The sequence below is a fragment of the Eublepharis macularius genome, chromosome 10, assembly GCF_028583425.1.
Source record: "Eublepharis macularius isolate TG4126 chromosome 10, MPM_Emac_v1.0, whole genome shotgun sequence".
In the NCBI taxonomy this organism is placed as follows: domain Eukaryota; kingdom Metazoa; phylum Chordata; class Lepidosauria; order Squamata; family Eublepharidae; genus Eublepharis; species Eublepharis macularius.
The window spans coordinates 82,115,667-82,141,005 of record NC_072799.1 but is presented as its reverse complement, the minus strand read 5'-3'; the positions used below and the strand labels follow the sequence as shown (position 1 = coordinate 82,141,005).

General features: G+C 40.6%; 1 protein-coding gene across 2 annotated transcripts in view; it reads left to right on the top strand.

Annotated features, from left to right (window-relative positions):
- The window catches only part of MICU3 (mitochondrial calcium uptake family member 3), a 59,947-nt gene that overhangs the window by 15,884 nt on the left and 18,724 nt on the right, over window positions 1–25,339 (top strand). The window contains exons 2-9 of one of the 2 annotated variants that reach the window (XM_054990478.1): window positions 3,639–3,792; window positions 8,155–8,186; window positions 8,858–8,936; window positions 10,904–10,951; window positions 13,455–13,537; window positions 16,261–16,332; window positions 18,340–18,378; window positions 22,418–22,513. In XM_054990478.1, the coding sequence (XP_054846453.1) occupies window positions 3,639–3,792; window positions 8,155–8,186; window positions 8,858–8,936; window positions 10,904–10,951; window positions 13,455–13,537; window positions 16,261–16,332; window positions 18,340–18,378; window positions 22,418–22,513 (603 nt within the window). The remainder of the gene's footprint in view (window positions 1–3,638; window positions 3,793–8,154; window positions 8,187–8,857; window positions 8,937–10,903; window positions 10,952–13,454; window positions 13,538–16,260; window positions 16,333–18,339; window positions 18,379–22,417; window positions 22,514–25,339) is intronic. The other variant, XM_054990479.1, reaches the window with a different exon arrangement.

Here is a 25,339-nt window from a genome sequence, read left to right as displayed (position 1 = left end):
CAAAATTGATCCAAAAGGTTTTAAAAAAACCACAAAACCATAAGAAATAAGAAACCCATATAAAAATAAGTATCAATTTTATGAATATATCTACAAGATATATGGAAAGGAATTGCATATAAAATAGATGTAATTTGAGGTACAATATTCATTTTGAGTTAATTTACCCCATAATGAAAGGTTTAAAGTTGTCCATCTAACCAAACCCAAGGATATATCAGAAGTCAACTTGTTAAAACTCAGCATAATCATGTACTTAATATTTCCTCAAATCAATAATCCAAGATAAGTAATGACATCCTGACCATATCAAAAACCTCCATCAGCAAATACATTCTGTGATATATTGTCTCCTGGTGGCATCAACTCTGATTCTGCCCAATTAATTTAAGAAACGGACAAATCACCAAAATTATTAATCAAGCTCATTAATATGAGGCTGAGACTCTGAAATAAATAATAAATGATAATCTGCATATAACATAATCTTGAATTTTAAAGAGTTAGGTATAAAGCCTAATAGCACACGTCAGAGGTGCCAAACATCTTGAATAAACGGTATCAATTATACTGCTGTGATGTTATTTGTAGTTTAGTGCTTCAATCTGAATCCTGTACTTTGGCCCATTTTTTGTCACAGCAACCCAAATAGATGTTGTGTGGAACTCAATCTGCAGGTGTTGTAGCTTGCAGTTGTTTTTCCTGTTTAAAACCTGGTAGCACTGGGAACTTGTCTCTCGGTTCCACAGCTGAGGGTTTAGTTAAGAGAGACTGGTGGAGGCATGTTGCCCTGAGTAGGGGGGTTTCACTCTCTAGTTTGGGTGTTTTGCTTCTGACCTCCCACTCAGGCTCAGTAACTAAAGGAAGTTCCTCAACTACTCCATTGTTACCTGTTTTTTGCCAGTGCTTGCTTGGAGTTGTAGTAAATGTACAGGGCCATTACCGTGTTCTCTAAGATCGCATACTAGAAGCTGTACAGTATTTACTCAAATGCAAGATTAGGGGTTTTTTCCACTGATATGCCATCAAAAACAAGAGGGGGTGAGCTTATGTTTGAATGCATGTTACAGTTATGTCCAGTAATAATCTTTTGTGTTTGTTTAATGTTTTTAAGGGGGTTGTCTTTCTTTTGAGCCAAAACGGTAGATAGCATTTCCCTGCACATCTCCCCTACATGACGGTACCCTTTGGCCTCTACCAATTGCTGCAGGAGCGCACAAGGTCTCCTCTTATATTGGCACAGGGAGTTAATTGCCTACTTCTGTGCTGCCAATTTTGAATTTTGTGTTGTTGGATATCTACTGCCGTAGTCCTCTTGAGAAGAAAACTTGAAAATGTGTGTGTCACCAGACTTAAGTAGTTCAGAAACTTTGTAACCAATTTTAGCCCACTTTCCTTCAGGCAAAAGATGGTAGTAGAAGTAAAACTAGCAGCTGTCTTCTACCAATTTCTAGTATTTTATTAATAGTGCAGTACAACAGAACTTCATTTAAATCATATTTGTTTTAAAAAGTTATAGAGCTGAAATTGCTGTCGATGCAAATACACAGATTAGTAAGGAAGGAGATTGTATCAGCTGATCAAAATTCCTTGTTCCAAATGTATGAAAAAAGGCCACACTCTTTTCACGCATAGGAGATATTCCTTGCCTTTGGATTCCTTTTCCTGAGAGATTTCTCCTTGCTCAATTCCCACAAGTTTATTTCATCTGAAGTAGTTTCAATCAGAAAGAGAATGGATTGCATATAATGGAATATTAGGGAGTTGGTTTGGTGGTCACCTGCTGAAAGGAAGGAAGGAAGTTGAAGGATGCTTCTTTCCAGGGCTTTTTTTCTGGGAAAAGAGGTGGTGGAACTCAGTGGTGGAACTCAAGACCGCACAATGACATCACTTCAGGTCAGCTGAAACAAGGGGGGGAGTTTTTAAAAGTTTAAATTGCCCTCAGCGAAAATGGTCACATGGCCGGTGCCCCCGCCCCCTGATCTTCAGACAGAGGGGAGTTTAGATTGCCCTCCGCGCCGCCCTTGGAGGCACAGAGGGCAACTTAAACTCCCCTCTGTCTGGAGATCAGGGGGCGGGGCCACTGGCCATGTGGCCATTTTCAAGAGGTGCCGGAGCTCCGTTCCACCACGTTCTGGCTGAAAAAAAGCCCTGTTTCTTTCTCTCTTTAAATAGCTTCCCACTTGGTTGAGTTTTGTATTTTGAAGACTGATGATGTAATTGCATAAAACATTTTCTCAGAGGCACTTAGACCACTGAAAATTAAATGCATTTGAAAGTTGCTGTTGAAAAACCTGATATATGAAAGTTTCAGTGGAGCTTTGTTAAATAATTGCAAATAGTATTAGTGTTTTAACAACTTTGTACTCCTAAAGATCTAAATAACCGTTGCCACTTGATTGTGAGAGCAGATTAGCTGAAGATACAATGATTGATGTTATTTTATACACTGAAGAGCTTTCAGAAGTGCAATTTCTGAACAGCTTATTCAAGAAGATCCATTTGATTTCCATAGGATTGGTTTGGGGAAAGTGGTTTGATTTAGTCTGAATACTCTATCCTTATAATGATGATTAAATAGGTGGAAAGTTCTTAAACATGAATGCATTAGTTTCAAAGCTTTTTATTGAGGGAGGCTTGCTTATTTTAAAGAGAAATTAATTCTGAAAGAAAATGGCTGTAGTTGCCAGGCTATGTTACATTAGTTTTTGGAAAATCCTGTTAAGCAACCTAGTTCTGAAGACTTATACAGGTGAACTAAGATCTGTTGTTCATAACAACAAGATAATGGCTTTAATCGGAGATTCGTGACAGCGTGCTCGAGAGAAATGGCTGTGTCCAGTTTTGTAAAGGTGCTGAGCTATAACATGATACAAGATCACTGTAAGATTGCCAAGAAGATTAGTAAACAAAAGTCTTAAAATCTTTTGATAGGGATATGCTTTCATGAAAGTTTTTGAGGTTTGCCGCTAATTACTAAAAGATTTGGATCAGATAATCTCCAAAAGTAAGAATAGAAATTGAACACTTATTGACTCTTACCCATTACCTCACTGATGCTTTTGTCCTTTCCTGGATCTCATTGCATGGTCTGTCGGGTGTGATTTCCATTTTGTTTCACACAAAAAACCTTTGAATGTGCATAGCTTGGGCACACTTTTGCCATCTTTGTTCCCAAGCAGCACGCATTTCTAGCAGCCCTAATTCTGATACTTGGTGGGAGCAAGTTAGTAAATCCTTTCTGTTTCCTATTTCATATGCTGGTCTAGGCTACTTCCTTTTAAGTTCTTTCCTGGCCAACAGGACATGGGCAAGTTTTAAAAATGTAACTAAACTACACATCCTTAACGATAGATGACACCTAATATCTTTTGTCACTCAGGCTATGTATACTGTGAAACAGACTACATATACACCACTAGCATATGTTTCTTGAATCTAAATACACTAAATGTAATATGCAAGAGGGAGCCCAGGGAAAAGAATTACATGATTAAAGAATCAGGTTGTGGCACTGGAGGTAAAGAGAAGGTGAGTATGAGATAGGAGAAGGTTATTGGGGAGAGCTAAAAGAAACACAATCATTATAAATCAACAGCTTATACTCTCTTTTTATTATTTGTTTTGTCTTTTAAAAGGGCACAGAGAACAGATCAGATTATGAAGATTTAGGTCTTTATGCAACATCCCGGGAGCAGCGGTTTCGTATGTTTGCTAGCTTAGAATTTGAAGGGCAGCTGTTCATGACACCGTATGATTTCATTCAGTCTGTTACAAATGATGAACCAAGAGGTAAGTATACTTGTCCACCCCCTTGCACATCAATGTGGCTGCTACTGGGTATGTTCATTAAATGCCGTACATTTGCTTTATTTAATTTACAGCTTACCTCTTTATATGGGCTCAGTTAAGCTGTCATACATTTGTACAATGAATACAGGAGTCCTTAAGATTTTAGATACTGAGCCCTGATGAATTAAGGATTATGTAAAATAGAAATAATGTTGGTTTCATGATTCTTGGGAGGCTCACTTAGATTAGCTCTCTAAAATACTTTAGAATCTTATGTGCAAAATAAATTATTATGCTAATGCATACAATTCTGCCATTTCCGTCCTCTGCCGTTATAGATGTTTTCATAACTTTATCTGTGATGCTGTCAGAATTGTTTTGGTATTGTGAAGATACATCCTTTTTGAATCATGTGTCTTAATAAATTGCACCTTATAAAATGAGTGAGTCACTTTGAGCATCTTTTACAAAGAAATAAAAATGAAATAGTGAGAAATAACTATTATTCTGTTAAATGGTTAAGTTATCTGCAGAGATAAGCAGATTCCCACAGTTCCATTTCAGCCAAAGATCTTTTGAAATATACAAACTTCAGCAAAGCAAATATTCAAGAAGTAGAGGGGTAACAATCTACCCTTCCCCCCCCCCCATTTTTTTCTCCCTGGCATTTTCGGACAGTGGACACTGAAGGGAAAAATTTCTAATCCAGGCACTTAGACATGGCCTTAGCCCCATGGCACAGAGTGGTAAGCTGCAGTACTGCAGCCCAAGCTCTGCTCATGACCTGAGTTTGATCCTGGCAGAAGCTAGGTTCAGGTAGCCGGCTCCAGGTTGACTCAGCCTTCCATCCTTCTGAGGTCGGTAAAATGAGTACCCAGTTTCCTGGGGGTAAAGTGTAGAGGACTGGGGAAGGCAATGGCAAACCACCCCGTAAAAAGTCTGCCAAGAAAATGTCGTGATGCAACATCCCCCGTGGGTCAGTAATGACTCGGTGCTTGCACAGGGGACTACCTTTACCTTTTCAGCCTTAACCATACTGCTCATTGAGAGTTCCTTGTAATGTGATTCAATCTGATGAGCAGTGTGAGGGCGTGGGGAACTTGTTTTGATTTCAGAATCCAGTCTAATCAAATTCGCAATCACCTCCACTTTCCTGTTTGCATTATGAATCACAAAAATCAGGACCAACCTAGAACAATGGATTTGCTTTTTCCCCAATATTTTTCCATTTTTAAAAATATTATATTGGGAGTTGAACATTTGAGTTGCTTGAGACTGTAGAACCAGTATTTTTACAAAGGTTGAACTGTCATAAGAATTCTGTGAGCTAAACTATACGAGACGTATTACAAGAGGATGCTCAAGTGAAGGGAGACACAATGTTAGCTGGGAAGCATAGTTTGAATTTCACCTCTCTCTACAGAGCCAGGAAATACCTCTCCTCATAGGGTTTGTTAATTTCCTCTTTGCCTCCCCAAAGGCTCTGTTTGTCAGTTATTAACAAACCCTCTGAAAAGTTATCTTTAAGGGCTCTATAGAGAAGTGAAATTAACATACCCTCTGAGGAGCTATCTTTGCCGGTTCTGTCGAGAGATGTGAAATTCAAATTATGCTTCCCAGCTAACATTGTGTCTCCTTTCACTTGAGTGTCCTCATGTAATTTGTCTTGCGTAGTTCAGCTCTGAGTGAAGACGGACCTCCAGAAGGCTTTCAGGTTTTCTCTGAAATCAAAAAGCCCTGTGGTAGCCCTTCTACTGCTGTATTAAAAAGCTTCTGAGGTTTGTTCTGGACATATTTTAGGCAAATATAGATACATCTGTTGTGGGGGAGGAATTTCCTCTCTTAAAACCAGCTTCTTCTATCCTCCATGGCTAGCTAGCCCTTTGTCACATTGGCCGCATCTCTCATGCCTCTGGTTTTATCATGGTACCCAAAGGTAGAACAACACCCTTTTACCCATCCCTGGATGTCAGTTTATAACAAACAGCCCAGGAAAGTGTAAGTTTATAACAAACAGCCCAGGGAAGTGCAAATGGTTTCCTGCCCTACTGAAACAAGAGATTTTCTCAGGCTGGCTTTGAAAAGGTGAATTACAGGCCATCTTAACATCTAAAAAGCCTGCCAACATATGCCCTCATCATAACAATGTTAATTTTTGAATATAGGATTTTCCGCACAGGTTTTTCCATTAATTCTAGCACTATACTGCTTTGATTTATCCCCTAGTTTCCACATGCATTTTTTGCCTTTAGTTTTCACTTTGGATTTTTTGTTTTTTCCTTATTTTTTTACCCCAATCTTTTCCGGAAGCTGATTTTGAGTAATTTTTCCCCTCATGTGTAATGTTTTGTTCAGTTTTGTTTGTTTTGCACACTCCCACCCACCTCCCACCCACTTTCTGATGATTAGATGTTCATCATAGTCAAGCCACTTCTCTCTCTTGCCTTCCTTTCCCCTCTGCTAGTTTTTTCTTTTTAAAATTGACATTTCACAGCATTATATCATCCTACCATTGTAACAATACATGCAACAGATTATCTGAATTCCAATCTTTCAATTTTTTTAAAAAGTAAGTCACCATTTCTACTATGGAGATACGCCTTTTCCTTTATATTTCTGCAAGGGAAGGGGCTAGAGAGTTCTTTAAAAAATGAAACCTGGGCATTGAGTGAATCCTCTGAATGGATTGTTACAATGGCAGGTCAGTGTAATACTATGAAAATGGTTACAAAAGCCCTGGGGGCACAGGGGTGGCCACTTTTGGTGCCAGAAAAGCAGTGTGGTTTGAAAAAACAGGACTTCTGTTGCTCTGGACTGAGTCCCAGCAGAGGTCGGTTTGCCTCATCGGTGTCAGCCTCCGCCTCCTAGCTCTGGATCAGGCCCAGGCAGGGCTCTCCGGTTTTGTCGCCAGAGGGGAAACTTAGGTAAGGGTGGCGGAGCTGCTCCCCTTTTAGGCTTCCCTGTGTAAAGACTTCCCCATGTGTTCATTTTTGATCTCTTTAAAAAAACTAGTCCTTATATTGATAAAAGCCCATGCAAAAAAAGAGTGGTGGCGCTGTGCAGTCACTGATGATGCTACCAATGATGACAGCTGTTTTAGCAGTTGGAGCTGTATTTCATAACATCACCAAACTAGAACTGTGGATTAAGATTAAGATGTCCTGCTTGTGCATCAGTGTCAGTTTCAGAGGAAAGGGTACAACAATATAAGGGCAGAAGTGACATGGCCTCCCTCTTCATTCCTCATGCCCGTCTTTCTTGTCACCAAACGTCACGTTATGATTTTTAACTTGTAGTGGTCTGCGTTCCCTTGTCCTGACTTTGACTTAGAGTCACACTTCAGATATGAGGAACATATTTCTAAGAGGCCCCAGTTTGGATCGGGGCCTCTCGGGGAAGGGTCTCCCCCCAACACCATTTTCCTGACCCAAAACGGATTCAGGGAGCGGTATTTGCCCCGTTAAAGACCTACATATGTCCCATCAGTACATCTGCATCCTCTCAACAGGAAGGCTGAAGCCCCTCCCTCAGTACTAGAGCCTGATCTGAGTCAAGGCCCGGAGCGCCCAGGAAACAAATTCCTCACACCTGGCATGTGACTTTGTGAATCAAAGTAACACATAGTTAGCCTCAAGAACTGTGCGCTCGGAGGGATATTGATAACAGTTTCAAATTACAATAACTGTATTGCAGGGTGAGCTCAAGATCATGTTGCAGACTTGTTGCTTCCTTTACTGTGGCAGTTAACGGCTCCATTTATATGTTTTTCCACCTTCAATTGAGTGATGTCAAAATTCTGCATGTTCTGCTGTCCATATCCAACTGGTTGAATTTTAGCATAGATTTTATTAAAGCTTCAGTATTGAACAGGGTAGTTTTACGTAAGCCAGGCAATAATCAGTGATGCACTTTTGTAATCACGTCATGCATTTTTGGACTTTGTGGGCAATCCAGACTCCTTTCAGATACGTATCCTCATGGACAAACTGAATAGTAAACCTGAGAGCCTATGAATAAAGTCTGCTCTAGTTGGCGGTCACTTTTCTCTGACATGCTCCATATGAAGTGAAACGAAAACTAGACACGCTCCTGCCCCTGAGGAGTATATTTTCTGGTAGTTCCTACTTAAATTATATTCATTTCAAGTAGATATTCCTAGGACTGTTAGTTCAAATGACATTTGACAGACTGATATTTTGTCCGAAATATTCATGAAGTCCTGCTGAGTACTATTCGCTTATGAATGATGCCTAAATTTATTCAAATCCAAGTCTTAACTAATTTCAAAGACAGATTATAAAAGATAAATAGAGGTAGGAGCATAGTGTTTTGTGTAAATAGTTATTTTTGTCTTCCTTTTAGGAAAAAACCAATGGAAGTCCCTTTCAAAACAGGTGAGTTTCAGGTCCCTTTTGTACAGCAGGAAATTAATACAAGTACCCCTAAAAATACAACAGCCTCTGTTTTAGAGGTCCCCAATGTGATGCCTGTTGACATCTTACCTGTTGCCTGCGAAGTGTTTTTAGAAGTGGGTGGGGCTTTTACCCAGTAGAGTTTTTGACTGGCCACTGGAAATCTGATTGGCTGTGCAGATATTTTGAAATGTTGCTTTGACAGGAGCTGCCACCACCGCACAAGGATCTTCACTGTGTGACTGAAGATAAGTTGTGTGCATGTAAGAAAATACTTTAAAACAATGAGTTCTGTTAAGCAGAGTTTTTGCCTGATTTGAAATGTCAAAGGGTAACTGTGTTAGAGTTATGCATAACCTCACACCTTTACTCTGCAGCCTGTAGCAGCCATATTGTGGTTGTGCCCATCACTCTGCCTCAGAAAAAAGGTTGGAGGCCCCTGCTGTGCTTGGCTGGTGGGTAATGCTCTGCTGCTTAACTTGGGACTGATGAATTGTTTGCTGGTATTTTGAAGTGTACATTTCAGCCATCTTGTAGTATTAGAGTAAATCTGACTTCTGTCCTGGTTGTTGTGATCTCCACCTCATCTTTAATCTAACCGAATCTTTATTATATACTTAATGCCATCTTCTTTTTTTAATTAATATTTTTAGGAATTGAATCAAATACTTATAGAAACTCCACCAGTTTGGAAAGGATCATCAAAGCTCTTTCGGAATCTTCAGGAGAAAGGTATTGAAGTGTATTTGTTTTGTAATATCTTTGCTACAAATCCGTTTGGCTGTGGAAATGGTACTTTCAGTTTTAGTTAAATTCTTTTTTCTTCTCTGTCATTCTGATTATCGTAAGTGTGGTGCAGCTGCCAGGTTCCCAGTATCATAACCATGGCTGGCTTGCACCTTCCCCCTGATGAATCCCTTTCTGGAGTCAAAGGCACCTGCCCCAGAAGCCTGGAAGTGCGGCCTGACGGAGCCCTTGGTTCTGAGGCTCTTTCCCAAAGGCTTTCTCTCCATGCCGGGCTGAATAAAGGCTCCTCCCCTTCCTTGGCTGTGTCAGGAAGTGCTGCTTAACAGAGCCCTTGGTTCTGAGACTGAGGGGCGTTTTCCCTAAAGGCTTTGGCTGCCTCCCAGCCTGAATAGGTCCCTCTTCTCCCTTGGCTGTGTTAGCTCTGAGGGGAGACACCCGGAGGCATAGCTTAACAGAGGCCTGGGACCTGAGGCTGAGAGGCTTTTCCCCAAGGCCTTTGGAAACATGCCTGCTTGCCTCAAGGAATCCCTCCTCCTCCTCCCAGGCCGTCCCTGGTTCCCAGGTGAGGTCCCAGGAGGCAGGAGTGAATGCAGCTTCTAGAAAGCTGTGGAAATTTTTTTCACGGCTGGCCTGAACATGTGCAGTGCCAGTGTGTGCCTGCACAGAAGACCACTCAGTGAACAACAGTTAACAGGCAAGTGCAACCCTGTTTTCCAACTCATTCAACTGCAAATTGCCTACAGACTTTAGGTTTTTCTGTGCTGCAAGGCAGCATTTCCAAAATCTTTCCCATAACACTGAAACCGGTTGTCCAGAACGATCAGTCTATAGGATGTATGTAGTAATATAGACAAAAACAGGAATGCATTCAAGATTTTCTAGATACCTGCTTTACTGCATGAAAACTCTTTTTGATGTTCCTTTGCTTTACAATGTAGAGCGTGAAGCTCAAACAATTATCTTAAGCTGAAGATGTAGAGGTTAACTTATTGTCTGCATAAAGATTTCTTATATCTTTTTCTGTGGCTTATCAGTCATTTTATAAAAGAAAAAACTACATTTTGAAGACAAATGACTTGAAATAATGGTATGGCATAAGAAAGAAATATAATGAGTTAAGCAAAGCAGGGAAAGATGCGTGATTTAGCTTACCTGAATGAAACATTTAATGCAGAACATTAAAATCTTGGATGCTGTAGAATAGAGACAAACAAAAAAAATGCAGGTCCAGTTTGCCACATTTGTGTGGTTGTGCTATAGAGGAGAAAAAGAACGAAGCTTTGTCAAGTAGTCTCCTGTGCTGTGGATTTCTGTAGCTTTTTGGACGTACAGTTCTTAGTTCATGCTTCTGTTGAATCCCGGTATTAAATGTTTCACAAATCTGGAATGTGTCCCTGCTCAGGATTTCCAAATAAAAGGACTGAAAGGTCCTTACGAGAAAATATGGTAAAGGCATTTATTTACAAATATTATAAATAATAAAATGTTGAACTCAGGCTAATGGAATTTGTAGTATTTGTTTATCAGAGAAACGTATCTTAGAACTACACTGCTAGGCACTTTTACATTATGCTCTTTAAGCTAATTTTTGACACAAATTCTAGAGAAGGGCTAAGATTTCTCCCGTAACATTAACTTCTACTACTACTACATTAGTAGAGTTACAGCTTTAGTAATTATAACCTATTGGTCTTGAAAGATATTTTTTTATGAATATGGGAACTCTGCTGGGGTGCGTAGAGTGCCCGTTCACATGGGAAGGAAGAGTTCTACGCGCCTACTTCTGTTGGGAGCTGGACAGTCATCCATCTGCAGCCTGACTCTTGCTTTGTAGTCTTTTGTATTACCTTTAAGCAAACTATAAATTATATATTTAATATACCTTCAAAAATTCATTTTTAATGTTTGACTGAAGAAAAATATCAGTTAACTTGTTGACTTACTTTTTTCAGGTGTGATTTCTTATACAGAATATTTGTTTTTGTTATGTATCTTAACAAGTAAGTACTCAGAATTTTTAAAAAGTTGCATCGATTCCTACATATCGAGCTATTGTATGTTTATTAACGCTTGCTTCAAGATTTGGGGGGATGGGAAATTTTCACAATTTGTAATTTGTAGTTTATCTTCCCCTGTTGAAGTAACTGAATGGGAAAGTTCACTTTGATGGATATCCTAGAAGAAGTACTAAAAAGTCCTTGATTCACAATCTAATTTACATGTTTATTATTTTGAAGGAAATGTAGTATGCTACAGTGACTCTTGCCCTTTCTCTCTTGCTGCCCATTTTGCCTGGGACCACCAGTATGATTCCCCTCCCAATTTCCTTCAAATCCTTCCTCAAAATCCATGTTTTCTGCCAAGCTTTCAGAAAGTCGCTCCAACCTTCTGCAGAAACTAAGCCTATGTTCATGCAACTAAATAAAAATCTGTTTCCCCCTGCTTATCCCTGCCTCCACCACTACCCCCTTCCCTCCTTGTATTGTTTCTCTTGTCTTAAGTTTTAGATTGCAAGCTCCTTGGAGTAGGGACTTGTTTTCTTACATTTCATGAAATGCCAGGCACATTGATGGTGTAACAGAAATAAAAATGAAACTGGCTCTGTGCTGTCATTTTTATGTGGCAGGATGAAATAGCAAAATGGGTTCCAGGCTTTCTCATTCCCAAGTTACAGGTTGGTCGAGATGTATGTTTGGTGCAGTCATCTCTATGGGCCTACTGCTTCACAAAGCAGGTGGGAAATTCAATTTCTGAAAGTTTGCTTACTTTTATTTAAAGAACTTATACTGCACCTTTCTGACTAATCAGGGCCACCAAAGCAGCTGATAATTAAAACAGACCATAAAACTCAAACCAAAACAAAAATATATGTGTAAAAATGAAGATACAATATTTAAAATGCATGGCAGAAAATGTTCTCTCTATTCAGAATCTTTTCATATATGGACAACGACACCTACCCAACTCTGAGTAAAGATTGCTGATTAAGACAATTCTTCTGCAGAAGATTCTCTTCCTAGCAGGCCAGGTCAGGGGAAAGCAATTCTAGCCCCAATTAGTCAATTCCATTTCAGCCATTTCTTTATGAAGAATCAGAAGGGAAAGTACGCCAGCTGTCCATAGAAAGATTGTGGATGGGGCTGTTCAGGACAGCTGCCTGATTATGGAAATTCCTGAAATTCCTACAGCTAAGATGGTACTTCCACTATACGCAGGGACCCGCCAGAACCCAGCCTTTCATCAAGAACTGATAAGAAACCACTGAGCAGGTATGGAGTGGCTTAGTGGCTATAGTTTTGCCTATAGAAAATTGATATTCCAATCCCATGTAGCTCTAGGCTGATTCTGGTGTCCTGTTTCCCCACTGCTTTGCTCTGGCCCACTAGAGTGTCTTATGCCAATCCAGTCCAAATTAGAAATAGTTGTGATCGTTCCATTAAGCAATCACCGATCTATGTTTGATGCTCTTTTAAATGGTTTTATTACATTTATCTCTCCTGCTGCTGCTGTTTTGTTGTTTCACTATTAGGGGGGGGGGATTTTTTTTACATTGTTACAAGTTGCCTTGCAGATAATCCTGTGGAAAGGTGGGCTATAACTAAACTGCCTCAGTTGCACAGGGGATGGGTGGCAAAGGTCTGATTGTAGTAGCACACGTGGCTTGTGGATAAGATGTGCATCTCCTTCTCCATCCATGGCTTATCTACAGCTTCTTTCCTTGAGTATTTTTTTCTCAGTTGAGCTCTGCTGGAAGTAACCCAGGCTGCATGCATAATGTTTGAGGATAGAAACGTGCTTTCCAGAATTCCTGAGATGAAAATATACACAAAAAATGCTGTTTGGGGTTGTTAATGTGGTTTTCTAGAATGTTGCACAAATTTGGGATTCTTAGGCGTTACAAAACACACACCAAAAAATCCATGCAGTTTTTTGTGTTCAGATGCTAACCATTGGCAACAGTAGGCATCTGGTTTTTCTTTGGTTCTCTCTATTTCTCGGGCAGTGGCCCAGGGCAGGTGGCTCCTGGTTGGCGCAAGTCAGGTGCAGGGTCAGGCAGAGCTGCAGTTCTGGCTCACTCCTTCTCCTTTCCTCCCTCCTTTGTGGGGGTGGGGCCCTTTTTCCCTCTAAAAGTAGGGTGGCTGGGAGCACCTTGTTCAGGGGCCCTTAGAATGGGATTCCTTGGTCCAGTTTGCTTGAAATTTGGGGGGGGGGTGGTCTTCAGTAGACAAGTAACACTAGTTCCATTGGGATTTTGGTATCATTTGGTTTGGTATAATTTATGCCCTTCTCGAAATCTAAAAAATGCCATGCTGTGGAAAGATAAATAGCAGACGTGGGGGGGATTCAGTGCCTTGCACTTACATGCCTCTTTTATTATTTGAAATCCAATGACTGGGGCAGTTTCATGTTTTAACATAAGGAACTGCTGCCTTTATGTCTACTTTGATCCTCAGTGTATGGGTTCAAAAAAATCATCATATCTTTTTCTTTATTCCTTGGCAGAGCCACATGCTGGTTTTAGAATAGCTTTCAACATGTTTGATACAGATGGAAATGAGATGGTGGATAAAAAAGAATTCTTGGTGGTAAGTGTATCAGAACTTGTTTTGTGCAGTGGTTAAGAGTGGCAGAACTCTAATCTGGAGAACCAGGTTTGATTCCCCACTCCTCTTGAAGCCAGCTGGGTGACTGGGTCAGTCACAGCTCTCTCAGAGCTCTCTCAGCCCCACCCACCTCACAAGGTGATTGTCCTGAGGATACTTTGTAATAAGACACTTTGTAAACTGCTCTGAGTAGGGTTAAGTTGTCCTGAAGGGCAGTATATAAATCTATTATTATTATTATTATTATTATTATTATTAACTCACCCTTGTATCCGTTTCTTCACTTTTTTAATTATTGGTGTCTTATGATTAGTGGTTTGCTAAGCAAATTGGATTTTATTGTAGTATTCTTATAATCATGTGCTGCGTTTTTGTTTTTTACCTTAGAGAAGTTCATGAAAAAGCTGTAAAAGTCCTCATACAATTTATTGCTGGTAGATAAACTGTCTGAACAGGTTCTGGATCCCAGCACCCGAAGCACCCACAACTTCTTTATTCTCATTTGCACACTTCCCCAGCTTTTCTGTTTGGATCCCCCGAGTGCTGCTTAGGTGGCTTCATGAAATTAGAAATATAAGGGTGGCTAGCTAACAGCAACATGGATGCGAAATATCAGGATTGCAGCAATGAAGTCTTGCTGCCACAAACAATGTGTACATCAGGAAGGAGGCAGTTGGAGAGACGGGAGAGTAAGAAGCAGGGCAGACGGAGGCAGCCCAGAAGGATTTCCCATGATCCATTGGGAGACTAGCTGGCAGGGGTGTTAGGTTAGAATTAAACATCTAAAATGTAGGCAGCTTATAGATTAAAGTAAAAAAAAAAAAGAAGGAACTTAAGGAGTTGCCTAGCAAAACTATCCAAGAGAGTCTCCCAATGTCTCTCTTCTGTTTCTGGAAGACGCCTCTTTTCTTTGCATTGGCTGAGAAGGTTCACCACCAGTATTGACCACAGGCCAGAGGCTGTTGACGTGAACAAGGGCTTCTGTTTTAAAAGCATAAGACATTAGATGGGGCTTCTGCTCCACGTTACTGCCATCAGGAACAGAGAAGTCCTGGGCTGTTCCCTGTCTGACATTAAAGACCTGAGAACAAATATATTGGGCATTCGTAGGGGAGAAAAAAGGAGGACATAAGTGTAATAAATAAATAATAGATTATTTCATGGTCGGTATGATAACTTCTAATGTCTTTTAATCTCTATGGTCACTGACATTTTGAATTTTTTTTCTCACAGAAATGGTTAAAAAAATCTAAAATATGTATTAAAAAACCCAAATACTTAAACACGTCATAAATTAACAATATTAATTTTATTCTGTAATTTAGATGACAATAGGACTTTAAAGCTGTGCCTTTGTATAAATAAAACTAGTATAATCACGTCAGTAGCAGTGCCCTTAGCATTCCTTTTTATTAGACTTTCTCACATAAAGAACTTGAAACATGACAAATACAACACCCATTTTTTATGTATGCAGTACCGCATCCAAATTATTTAACCTATGTCGTCAAATCAGATACTTTACAGATTTAGTTTTTTATCCTATTTTATTTGCTTATGTCATAGGTTTGAGGTCAGAAAACAGAAGGATTTTGTTCCCTTGATACAAAAGATGTTGTTTTGTCCTTTCTGCTTTCAACAATCAATCCCATTATTTTGTTTCAGACAATGTTCCTATGAAAAGTGCTCTCAGATTAATTCATGTTCGCTGCTGTGCTCATTGGTATCCCATAGCACTTCTTTTATACAAAAGGTTCGTTTCCAGAAGTTCAAATGAGCCTTATTGATGAGAGCAACCAGATCTTCCTCCCCATATCTGGTGAAAAGGAAAATCAAAGCATGAATTAGGGTTTTTTTAAAAATATCTTTTTTTTTTGCTTTTTCAGTTACCATCACTCTTGTTGCCGTTACTTGATGGCTTGACCTTTTTGCTATAGATTTACACTGAAGTCAGCCATTTCAAACATTTTAAAAGATGTGGTACTGCCCTCCTGGGACTTTGCTGCTTCAAAATGTGAAGTGGGGGAAGGTTACATATTTGAAGATTCCTTATGTCAAAAGAAACCCCTCTACACCTGGAAAACTAATATGCTAAGGAGGATTGTAGGCCAGAACTATTCTCCTTGAGGAGATAGCTTCTCGAGTGTCATAAATTCTTGAGGAAGTAACAGTGAAATATACAACCCCATCTACCATTCAGAAGCGGTACTCTTCCAGGAGAACCGTCCAGCATTAGTGGGAGTGGGGGTAGGGTAAATATTTAAATCAGCTCCAAGGCTTGTTGTCTGTCATAGAAGTTGAACATGTAATGGACTTTCTGAATCAGTAATGCTGTGGTTCATTTCCGCATGTCCAGTTGGCTCTTGAATTGGGGATCAGGTATGCAAGAAGCTACTGATCAAAGTAGTTGAGGTTGTTGCTTTTGTTCATACAGCGTATAAATGCTGCTGAAGATGGATCCAACAGTGATTTCTGCCGACCCTGAAACACTGCTCCTGGGAAACAGGGAGCCCCCGTGAACAACATGCAGGGGGAATTGGAGGGCCACGAACTTTGCTGTTTGTCTTAAGCCAAATGCAGTGAAATCCTAAGCAGAGTTACTTTGCTGAGGATATCACTGTCAGTTCATCAGCCCATGTCTATAACAACAGGCATAAGTTACATACACAAAACAACTATAGAAGATGCAATTGATTTTGTTGTAGTTACAAGAGATATTCAGGAAGAAAAATGAGAAGAAAGAAAGAAAAGGAGATGAAGAGAAATGCGCCATGCTGGTGGGTATCACTCAAACAAGTTGAAGGTACAGTCGTGAGTTTCTGGCTCTCTGCCCCAGATTGCTCGAGGCCTGTTTTCAAAGAGATGAGAGTTGTTAAGCTGCCATTGATAACTGCAAGTAAGCATCTTCTCTTCTGAGGAACATGAAGCTGTGCTCTCATGCTTTAAATAAGAAGGAAGTACTTGGGAGGAAACTAGGATGCCTTGGCCAAAGAAATGCACCATGATGCATAAGGAAGGGCAGATCCACTGGGTTCTGCTCAGCCAAGTTCTGCCACCAATATGGATAACTGGAGTTGTTTGGACCTCCCTTGTATATTTCATTCCAGCAAGAGGTAGGTAATAAACAGTGCAATCCTAAGAAGAAAAGTTACTTCAATCTAAGCCCATTGACGTAAATGCTTCAACTCTGCTTAGCATTGCACTGAAAAGCTCGCCCTGTGCTGGATGCGAAGGTAGTGCTGTGTTAAAGCCCCACCTCTCGTAATCCATGGGAAAGTGTGGAAGGTAAAATCATACTTCTCTGTTTCCCAGAAGGTTTCCTCTACCTCTGAAGTCCAGAGCCCGCCAGAAAACAGCAGGAACTGAGAAATGGCTGCCCTGGTTGTAAACCGTGGTTTCTGCATGGATCCAAATCCATGTTGAATGTTACTGTTACAGTGTCCATCAGATCAATCCTAGGCAGAATTATATCCTTTTAAGTCAATTGAAATTAGTAGGTTTAGAAAGGAATAACTATGTTTAGGATTGCACTGAATGAGATTTAAATGAGTAGTATATAATTGAGTATATAATTCTCAACACAGGCAGATCTGTGGATACTTAAATCCAGAGACCTGAGCCATGAATAGACAGATCTTACCACGAAGCTGAAAAATGCCTCAGATTTGCAGAAAAATCTGAAATCTAAAAGAAAAAAATATATACTGGGGGATTAAAATGCTGCAAAATGATAGAAGCAGCACCTGTAGCTTTAAGAAGCATTTGCTCTCCGTGTCTGTTGCTAGATGGCTGCAATATTATTGCCGACCTTCAAAGTTTGGTTTTTCTGTGTAAAAGCCGGGGGGAGGGGACCCTTTCAAAGCCTGTTTTGCCCTTTGAGGAAGGACTCATCAGGGCCAGGCCCGGCAGCAACCAGTGGGCAACTTGCTACCTACCGGGCCTGGCTGCTAGCTACTCTCCAACAGCAGCCACCCCATGAAAGCCAGTGTGGGGTAATGGTTAGAGTTTCAGACGAGGATTTGGGGGATACCTGTGTTCATTCTGCCATGGAGGCCAATTGCTCACTCTCAGTCTAATCTACCTCACAGAGCCGAGGTTAGGATGAAATGGAGAAGAATGATGGTAAGCTGCTTTGGTTCTCCATTGTACAGAAAGGCGGGGTATAAATGAAATGATAAATATAGCTGAAGGTGAATGGCGGATAAGCAGGTGGGAAGGGGAGAAGGAAACTGAAAGATGGGAAGATACGAGGATTTCCAGGAGCAGGGAAAGAGAAAATAGTGTGGGGAGGGGGATACAGGGGGAAATGTCCCTCCCTCCGGAAGTCCTTGTGGGTTCCCCACCATGCAGTTTGGTCCAGCCAGGTGCCCAGCACCATACAACTAGGCCATGGTTTTCCTGAGTAGAGGCTGCTAGAGGGAGAGAAGGAGGTTAAAGCTGAAGACAAGGACAGATAAAGGTAGTTTGGCTGGTAGGTGGGAAGGAGAGAAGGAAGTGGAAAAGGGAAGAATCCACAGGTGGTTCAGGGAAGGGAAACCGAGATTGTAGGGGAGGGGAAATTAGAAGCCCACCACAAGTACTTGCTGGTCCCTCACCTGTTAAAATATGAATGTTAAGGCTTAATATCAATGTTAAGGCTTTAGTATAAACTAAGCAACTTTATTTTGAAACTATTTTATAACATAAAATGAAGGCTGATATATCTTAATCTAAAATGTTGTCTTCTTTCTCTTGTTATCTTGTGAAATGAAATTCTTCACTTTACCCTTACTTCCATGTATCAGCGTCTTCAGCTATATGGATATCACACTTCTACTAATACCGTATGTACTATGGCTTTTTTAACTGTATGAAGTATATTAATCTATATGATAAAAACTTTAATAATGACTCACGGTATTCACTTAAAACAAAACTTTCCAGTTATGACGTTCCCTCCTCCTCTTTCCCTCTCCTTTGACCTTAAACAGCAGAAATGGCATCAGAAGCTTTTCTTAAAATTAAAAAGTAACTATTTTATTTATTTTAGAGGGGAACGGTCAGGTGAAATCAGAGGTTGAAAATTTCTGAGGTAATTCAACATAGAAATCTGTGAAGGAAAATCAGAACATGCACAGACTTCAGTTCTTATGCTCTTCACACATACTTAAAGGCTTCTCTTTTGAAGCTTTGGTTCCCTTGTTTCCCTCCAAACATTCTAGTATACTTCCTTTTAGTATTCTCTGTCTCGTCTGGAGTTAGGAATGCTCGTACCCACTTTCTGGTACCCCAAGCCCCCTTTCTTCACACACCAGTGCTTTCCTTCAGTCATTAACTAAATCTGAAGGTCTCCACAGTCAGTTTCCAACCACACCCGACCAGGGAACTCTCCACTCTCCAGAGCTACCTCCCTGTTTGACTGGGATCTTCTCCTTAGAAGATCTATCCCCTTTCTTTGGTCCATTTGAGAGTCTGCACCTGCCTCCCAAACTTTCTTGCCAACTTTTCCCCAGTTCTCCTGTCAGTGTTAAAACTGCTTTCAGTTAGGACTCTGTCTCCTAACTCTTCACACTTGATTTCTCTCAGGTAGGGCTGAAAAAAGCCCCCTCCTCTTTCCAGCTCATGCTACCTAATCTGGTTCCTTGGAGTAGCCTGTCTGTGAAGGATTAACCCTTAACAGTCCTTCAGCTGTTTGTACAACACTTCCAGGCTTTTAAAAAGTACAGTCCGTCACACCAGTATAGGTAAAGGAGATTTTATATTGCAATTTAAAAGATCCATTCTTTTTCTGTAAAAAATTTGAGACTGCAGGAGAGAATATATACACTATCCTTTCTAGCCAGTTTTTCCACCAAACAAAATTCTACTTTTACCCCATAACTAGAACAAATTTCTACTATTGGTGATTTAATCCTTTAATATCACAATTTCTTCCTCAAATCTATGTGAACTAATGATTATTTGATCTGTGCTAATACTATACCATATAGGACACAACATGCTTACTTATGAGTTACAGTTAGAACAGGGACACTCCTTTCTCATTCTTCGTATTGTACTTTAAAGAACTGCTCGGTGAATGCAGCTGGCATGTGATGACTGTTTTTTATGACTGGCTAAACTGAAAATGTGTCATAGCTAATTACTGTAATATAATCTATATGCAAGTAAAGCATGCATAACTGAAAAATACTAACAAAGTAGTATTGATTTGAACAAAATCAAATATTGAAAGAGTTGATATGGATATTATTGCTGATGTGTTGGTTTTCTCTGCAAAGAATGATTCCTCTGGTTGGACTTCCGTACAAATGCATTCTGAGGGTGGTTTAGTCAGATGAACTGCTTCTCTGTAAAATGCAATGCATTTGCCTGCGAATTCTGTGATGAGAATTTCAGCAGTGCATGCTTCTACAGCAAACAGATAATGGCATCTATCCAGCCGTGCAGGTCCTCCAGTGACATTTCTGTTCACAGAACAGGGCCAGTAGTTTCCACCAGTTCGCCCCTCCCATTGCAGACCTTCACTTTCCCCCCCCATGTTGTTCTTGAGGATTTACTGATCCCCCAGGAACAAAAATTTTAGTGTGATGAGGGGGCTGCAACAGCAGGGCACGGCACTCGTTTTTCTGTATGAAGTCTGTAGACACTTGGAGAGATACCATTTTGTGCCACTGAAATCAGCCAGGTTCAAACACAGGATTACATGGCAAATCAAAGATGTTTTCCTTTAACAAAATAATTGCTGTGGTAGGATTCTGAGGCTTATATAGACAGAAGAACTGCTTCTCTGTTCATACAACACATTTGCCTGAGAATTCTGTGATGAATTATTATGGCACTGAGCGCCTCAACAGGAAAAAGAACCATGCAGTTCCTCCATCTTTTCTGTTTATGGATCAGGGGCAGAAATCTTCATCAGTCCCCCCCCTCCCCTTCCACTGCAGGCCTTCACTTTCATCTTGGGTCCACACCGCACTGAACCAGATCCTTATTTTTCATAAAATAGTTCATAAGTAATGAATTGTTGTACTATTCTTATACTAGTATACCCAGTGATAGAAGTTTGCAGGGACTTCCTGACCACAACCAAAAAACCATTCTTTACAGAGGGAAGTTGTCTGGTCCAGGACTTGGTCTCTGTTGGGCAAGTGATCTACATGGTCATCTGTTACACAGGTGATCCTGAAGCTTTCTCTGGAGCCATCTCGAGGGGAGGGGAGGGGAGGGATTCATGAGCACAGCTGTGAACGTACAGCTCCCCAGCATTCTCCCAGTTCTTTGCTTCAGGGCGATCGTCTCTCCCTCCCCTCCCTTTTGGTCACAGTCATAGCTGAAGGATCTGGCCTAGTGCCAGACTGACTCTGCTTTAATCTTTCCAAAGATATATACTCTAAGTAGAAAAATAGGTCCAAAATTGCAGCAAGGACTTCATACCGTATGGGTTAATACAGCCAGTGATGTCATTTTGTGCACACACGGTTGGAGTTTCTATTGAAATTAATGGTGCTTATCAGTTCATATAATATAAATTTGGAAATTTTCAGGAGAGTGACACAGTGTGGGAACATGTACATCAGTAGCTTCACTCTGTGTCATCTAACATGTCACTACAGAAAACCTAAAATAAGAATATCTTTTCTTAGCATGTAATGAAAGATAGCTTTCTTGCCTGAAGAAAAATATCTACATTAGCTAGAAATTTTTGTGCAGTATGTATAATATTAAAATATTCTTTTTATCTGTTTTTTGAGATAATTTGTTGGCTTCTGATGAAAACATTGAGCACAATCCAGCCCAAATTAAACACAATTACATTCTTTTGATTTTGAAAGAGAAAGTTAAACATGGGCTTCGCTCCTTGCCATAGAACTTAAGGCACTTAGACTTGAGTATACCATGCGCATAGATATTTTTAGTGAACAAGTGTAACATTCCATGCAGTGACTCCAATCCAGAGAAAGTTAATTGTACTTAAGTTACTTTGAAATCAGAGAGACAGGTTAGTCAGACTATCATACTTTGTAAACCGCTCTGAGTGGGTGTTAAGTTGTCCTGAAGGGCGGTATATAAATCGAATGTTATTATTGTTATTATTAATTACAATGAAAATTATATGATGCCTGTAGCTGAATTGGGTCCACAATATGAACTTCGATGTATTGTCGAAGGCTTTCACGGCCGGAGAACGATGGTTGTTTTGGCTTTTCCGGGCTGTATTGCCGTGGTCTTGGCATTGTAGTTCCTGACGTTTCGCCAGCAGCTGTGGCTGGCATCTTCAGAGGTGTAGCACCAAAAGACAGAGATCTCTCAGTGTCTCCCATCCAATTACTAACCAAGGCTGAATCCTGCTTAGCTTCTGAGATCTCTCTGAGAGATCTCTGTCTTTTGGTGCTACACCTCTGAAGATGCCAGCCACAGCTGCTGGCGAAACGTCAGGAACTACAATGCCAAGACCACGGCAATACAGCCCGGAAAAGCCACAACAACCAATATGAACTTCACTGAAAAAGTTCTGGTCCATACATGGTCTTATTGGTCATTGAGGTATGAAAGTGAGATCCAAAAATCAAATACGCTTTATTAAATACTTAAGTGTTTAATTCAGTATTGTAATTCCACATGCAAAGATATATTAACAACCACTTTGAGTGATCTTTCTTACAAATTCACATCACGATGAATAAGTGGGGACATTGCTGCTTTGGAAATGGCACTGTTACATAATATTCTTTGTGCAGGAAGAAAGGAAAAGGTAATCTTATATGTCTTTCTTCTTTCTAAAGATTAGTTAGCAAAGATATACAAATGTATGAGCTGTTCTTAGTAATTACTCCTTGATTTCCCTCTCCCCCAACACCTATGCTTTTTAAAATTCTGCAGGTGCTTAAAACAGAAGGAGAGAACCTTGTTCCAAGAAGCTATTGGGATACTCTGAGACGTAGCACCAGCCAGGCGCTTTTTTCGGACCTAGCAGAGGTATAATAAAACCTCTGTGTGGTCTATAAGCATTTATGTCCACTTACCTTTTTCATGTTCCTTCCTTTGTTTTTCTCCATGTCAACTGTTCTTCTTTCTTTCTAACTTGTTTTCCTGTAGCAATTCTGGTCTTTTGTTGTTCATTTATTTCTTCTGTTGTTCATTTATTCATTCATTTCTTGTTTGTTTGTTTATAAGTGTTGTCATAAGTTTGTAAGCAACATTACTTTCAGCTGCTAGTTTTGTTTTTTTAGTTTAGTAGATGTGGAAGAATGAAGTGTTATGTTCCCCATCCTTTAGATATTTGACTACTCATTTTTATAAAAATTATTTCTTCATTGTCAAAGAAGTCCTACTGGATGTAGACATTAAAAGAATGTCTAGAAGTTTATACTAGAAAAGTCTGAATTGAACTCCATACATTCCCTTTACTGAAGCATCCATTGACAAAGCGCTCTGATGAAATTAGCACCTTTCCCTGCTAATACTAATTTTTCACTGGATTAGCTCACACCGAGGATGATCAGCATAGAACTCTTTGTTTAGGAGGTACTGAGCTGTTTTAATCCTCAGCCTTTTTTTGGACCTGGATTGTATTTAGTCTTGAGATGTTTATTGGGTTGGATACAACCCGTTTTTCCATGGATAAAAAGGAGATGAGCATGCAAAAAGACTAAGATGAGTATTACGGGACGTGCACGGATAACAGCCGTTGTGGAATGCAGACTGTAGTAAGGAGAATTGGACAAGATAGAGTGAAAAAGCTGATTGGATCCAACCCATTATTTTATTATTGGTGTTTTAATATAATTGAATTTATAAGCAAGATATTTTTTTCTTAAAAATAAGTACATAAAAGAGATAGTTAAGGCACATACAGCTATTTTTAATCCAGCCTTTCTTAACATTCCCTCTTGTACTCAACTGTTGAAGCAGAAAACAGCAGCAGTTGAATGTGGGGATCCCCACAATGGATTGGAAATGTGTTTGAAATTAGCTTTGACTCTTAACTGCTGATAGGTTAAAACTCTGCTTAGTGAATCTGCAGAGCTCCCAGCTAGAAGCAAGGTAATTTATATTTCATCACTGTCTCTTCTTGTGCAGGCCCAGATGGGACTGTGCACGTGCAGGCCAGTCACAGTGAAAAGGTTACAAGCTTTTGAGCTGTGTAAGGGGGCACCTCCTCCTCTCTGTGCAAGCATGATACATTTCCCACCAAACAACATGTGCCTAGAGGGGAGGCGCCTACCTATTCCCTCCGTTCTCTTTTACTGTCGTCGAAAGAGGTTCTTTTGTTGGTAGCCAAGTTCTCACCGTTGAGATACTCCTCTTCAATTAATCTATAATTGAAAGTATGTCTCAAAAATGACTATTTAGGAAATGCTTGCAGTGTGACACTAAGATGCCATATACCGATGAACATAATTTGTGTTTACTCCGTCTGGTTGAGTCCCACAATATGGTAGGATATAGACACTGCCAGCAATTTACACCCAAGGCCAGAAGCAACAGAGCATCTAGACTCAAAGCAGCCCTCTGGGAGAAGGTCTTTTCTGGCTCTGATACTCCAGCGGGCAAGTTATCTGCTGTGCTGGAGCCGCACCCAAGGTCCAAGGTAAACTCCTCCTCAGTTCTATCCACAGCGCTGGACGGCTCCAAGGGCCAATTACCAGTTCTGATGCAAGATCAGTCTTGGAATTGGTCACTGGTTCCATTAGTCTTAGCTCCTCCTTGGAGCCACCTCTTAGGAAATCTAACAGCAAGGCTAAGCATCCTAAAAGATCAGCTTCCTCCTCATCCTCCTCATCCTGCCACAAGTAGAGATGTCATTCGGTCTTGGCCCCACTCCTGCCTGCTGTGGGGAGGAGGCAGTCAAGCTCTGTAGTACGCCTTTTCTGCCTCCAACACCTTTGCCCCATGAAGGTGAGGAGAACCTCTTCTTGGCTGAGGACATCATCCATGACACACCTCCAGCTCCACCCTTGATTCTGAGCACTTTTAATATCTTAGCTGTTCAAAAATAACTATCATTAAAAGCATCAGCTGCTTAGCCTTTTCAACCAATACTGCCTACCTTGGTTCCTTGGCTGCCCTGCATAACCTCGTCTTCTACCCAGATGGTTTCACGGCAGGATTTTATGACTTAGCTCTAGTATATGATGACTGCTTTTCCCAGCTCCGACACCAGTACTGACCAAGTCCTTGGTTCCAGCATTGGATCCAACACCTCGGATCCAGCCTGCCTTAGCCTTCTTTTCTGAATCAGAAGTCGCCTCTCACTCAGACTTCACTGAACTGGCACTGGACCCTCCACCAGAGGATTCACTAGGAGACATCTTCATTGCCTACTGTGGAACAAGTTAGCCAAATGTCCAGAGCTCCAGAGCAAGACATTTCTGCATCAAAACCGAAACCTAAAATCAAGGTACTTCATGCCTTGTATTTGGACATCCCTGCAACTATGGCCACCTCAGCTGTGGAAGGCTTGCTTGACATTGTGTGGAAGAAGCCCACTTTGATACCAGCTACATCTAAAAAAGTGAATATCTGTACAAAATGAAGCAGCAGGACTGTGGACACTTTCTAGGTGGATGGTGGCAACCATCAAGCTCTTCTACAATCAAGCTGAAGTTCCATGCCCACTTGACCAGAGCGCAAGCTTCTTCAGTGGCCTTTTTGTGCGCTCCCCCACTACATGAGCATCTTGCAATGATATGGTGGGAAGCCCCTTGCGAGCAATTATTAACTGTTCCCTCCTGTTGGGCCAATTTCCTAGCTCCCACAAGCAGACAGTAGTGAGACCTCTGTTGAAAAAGCGTTCCTTTG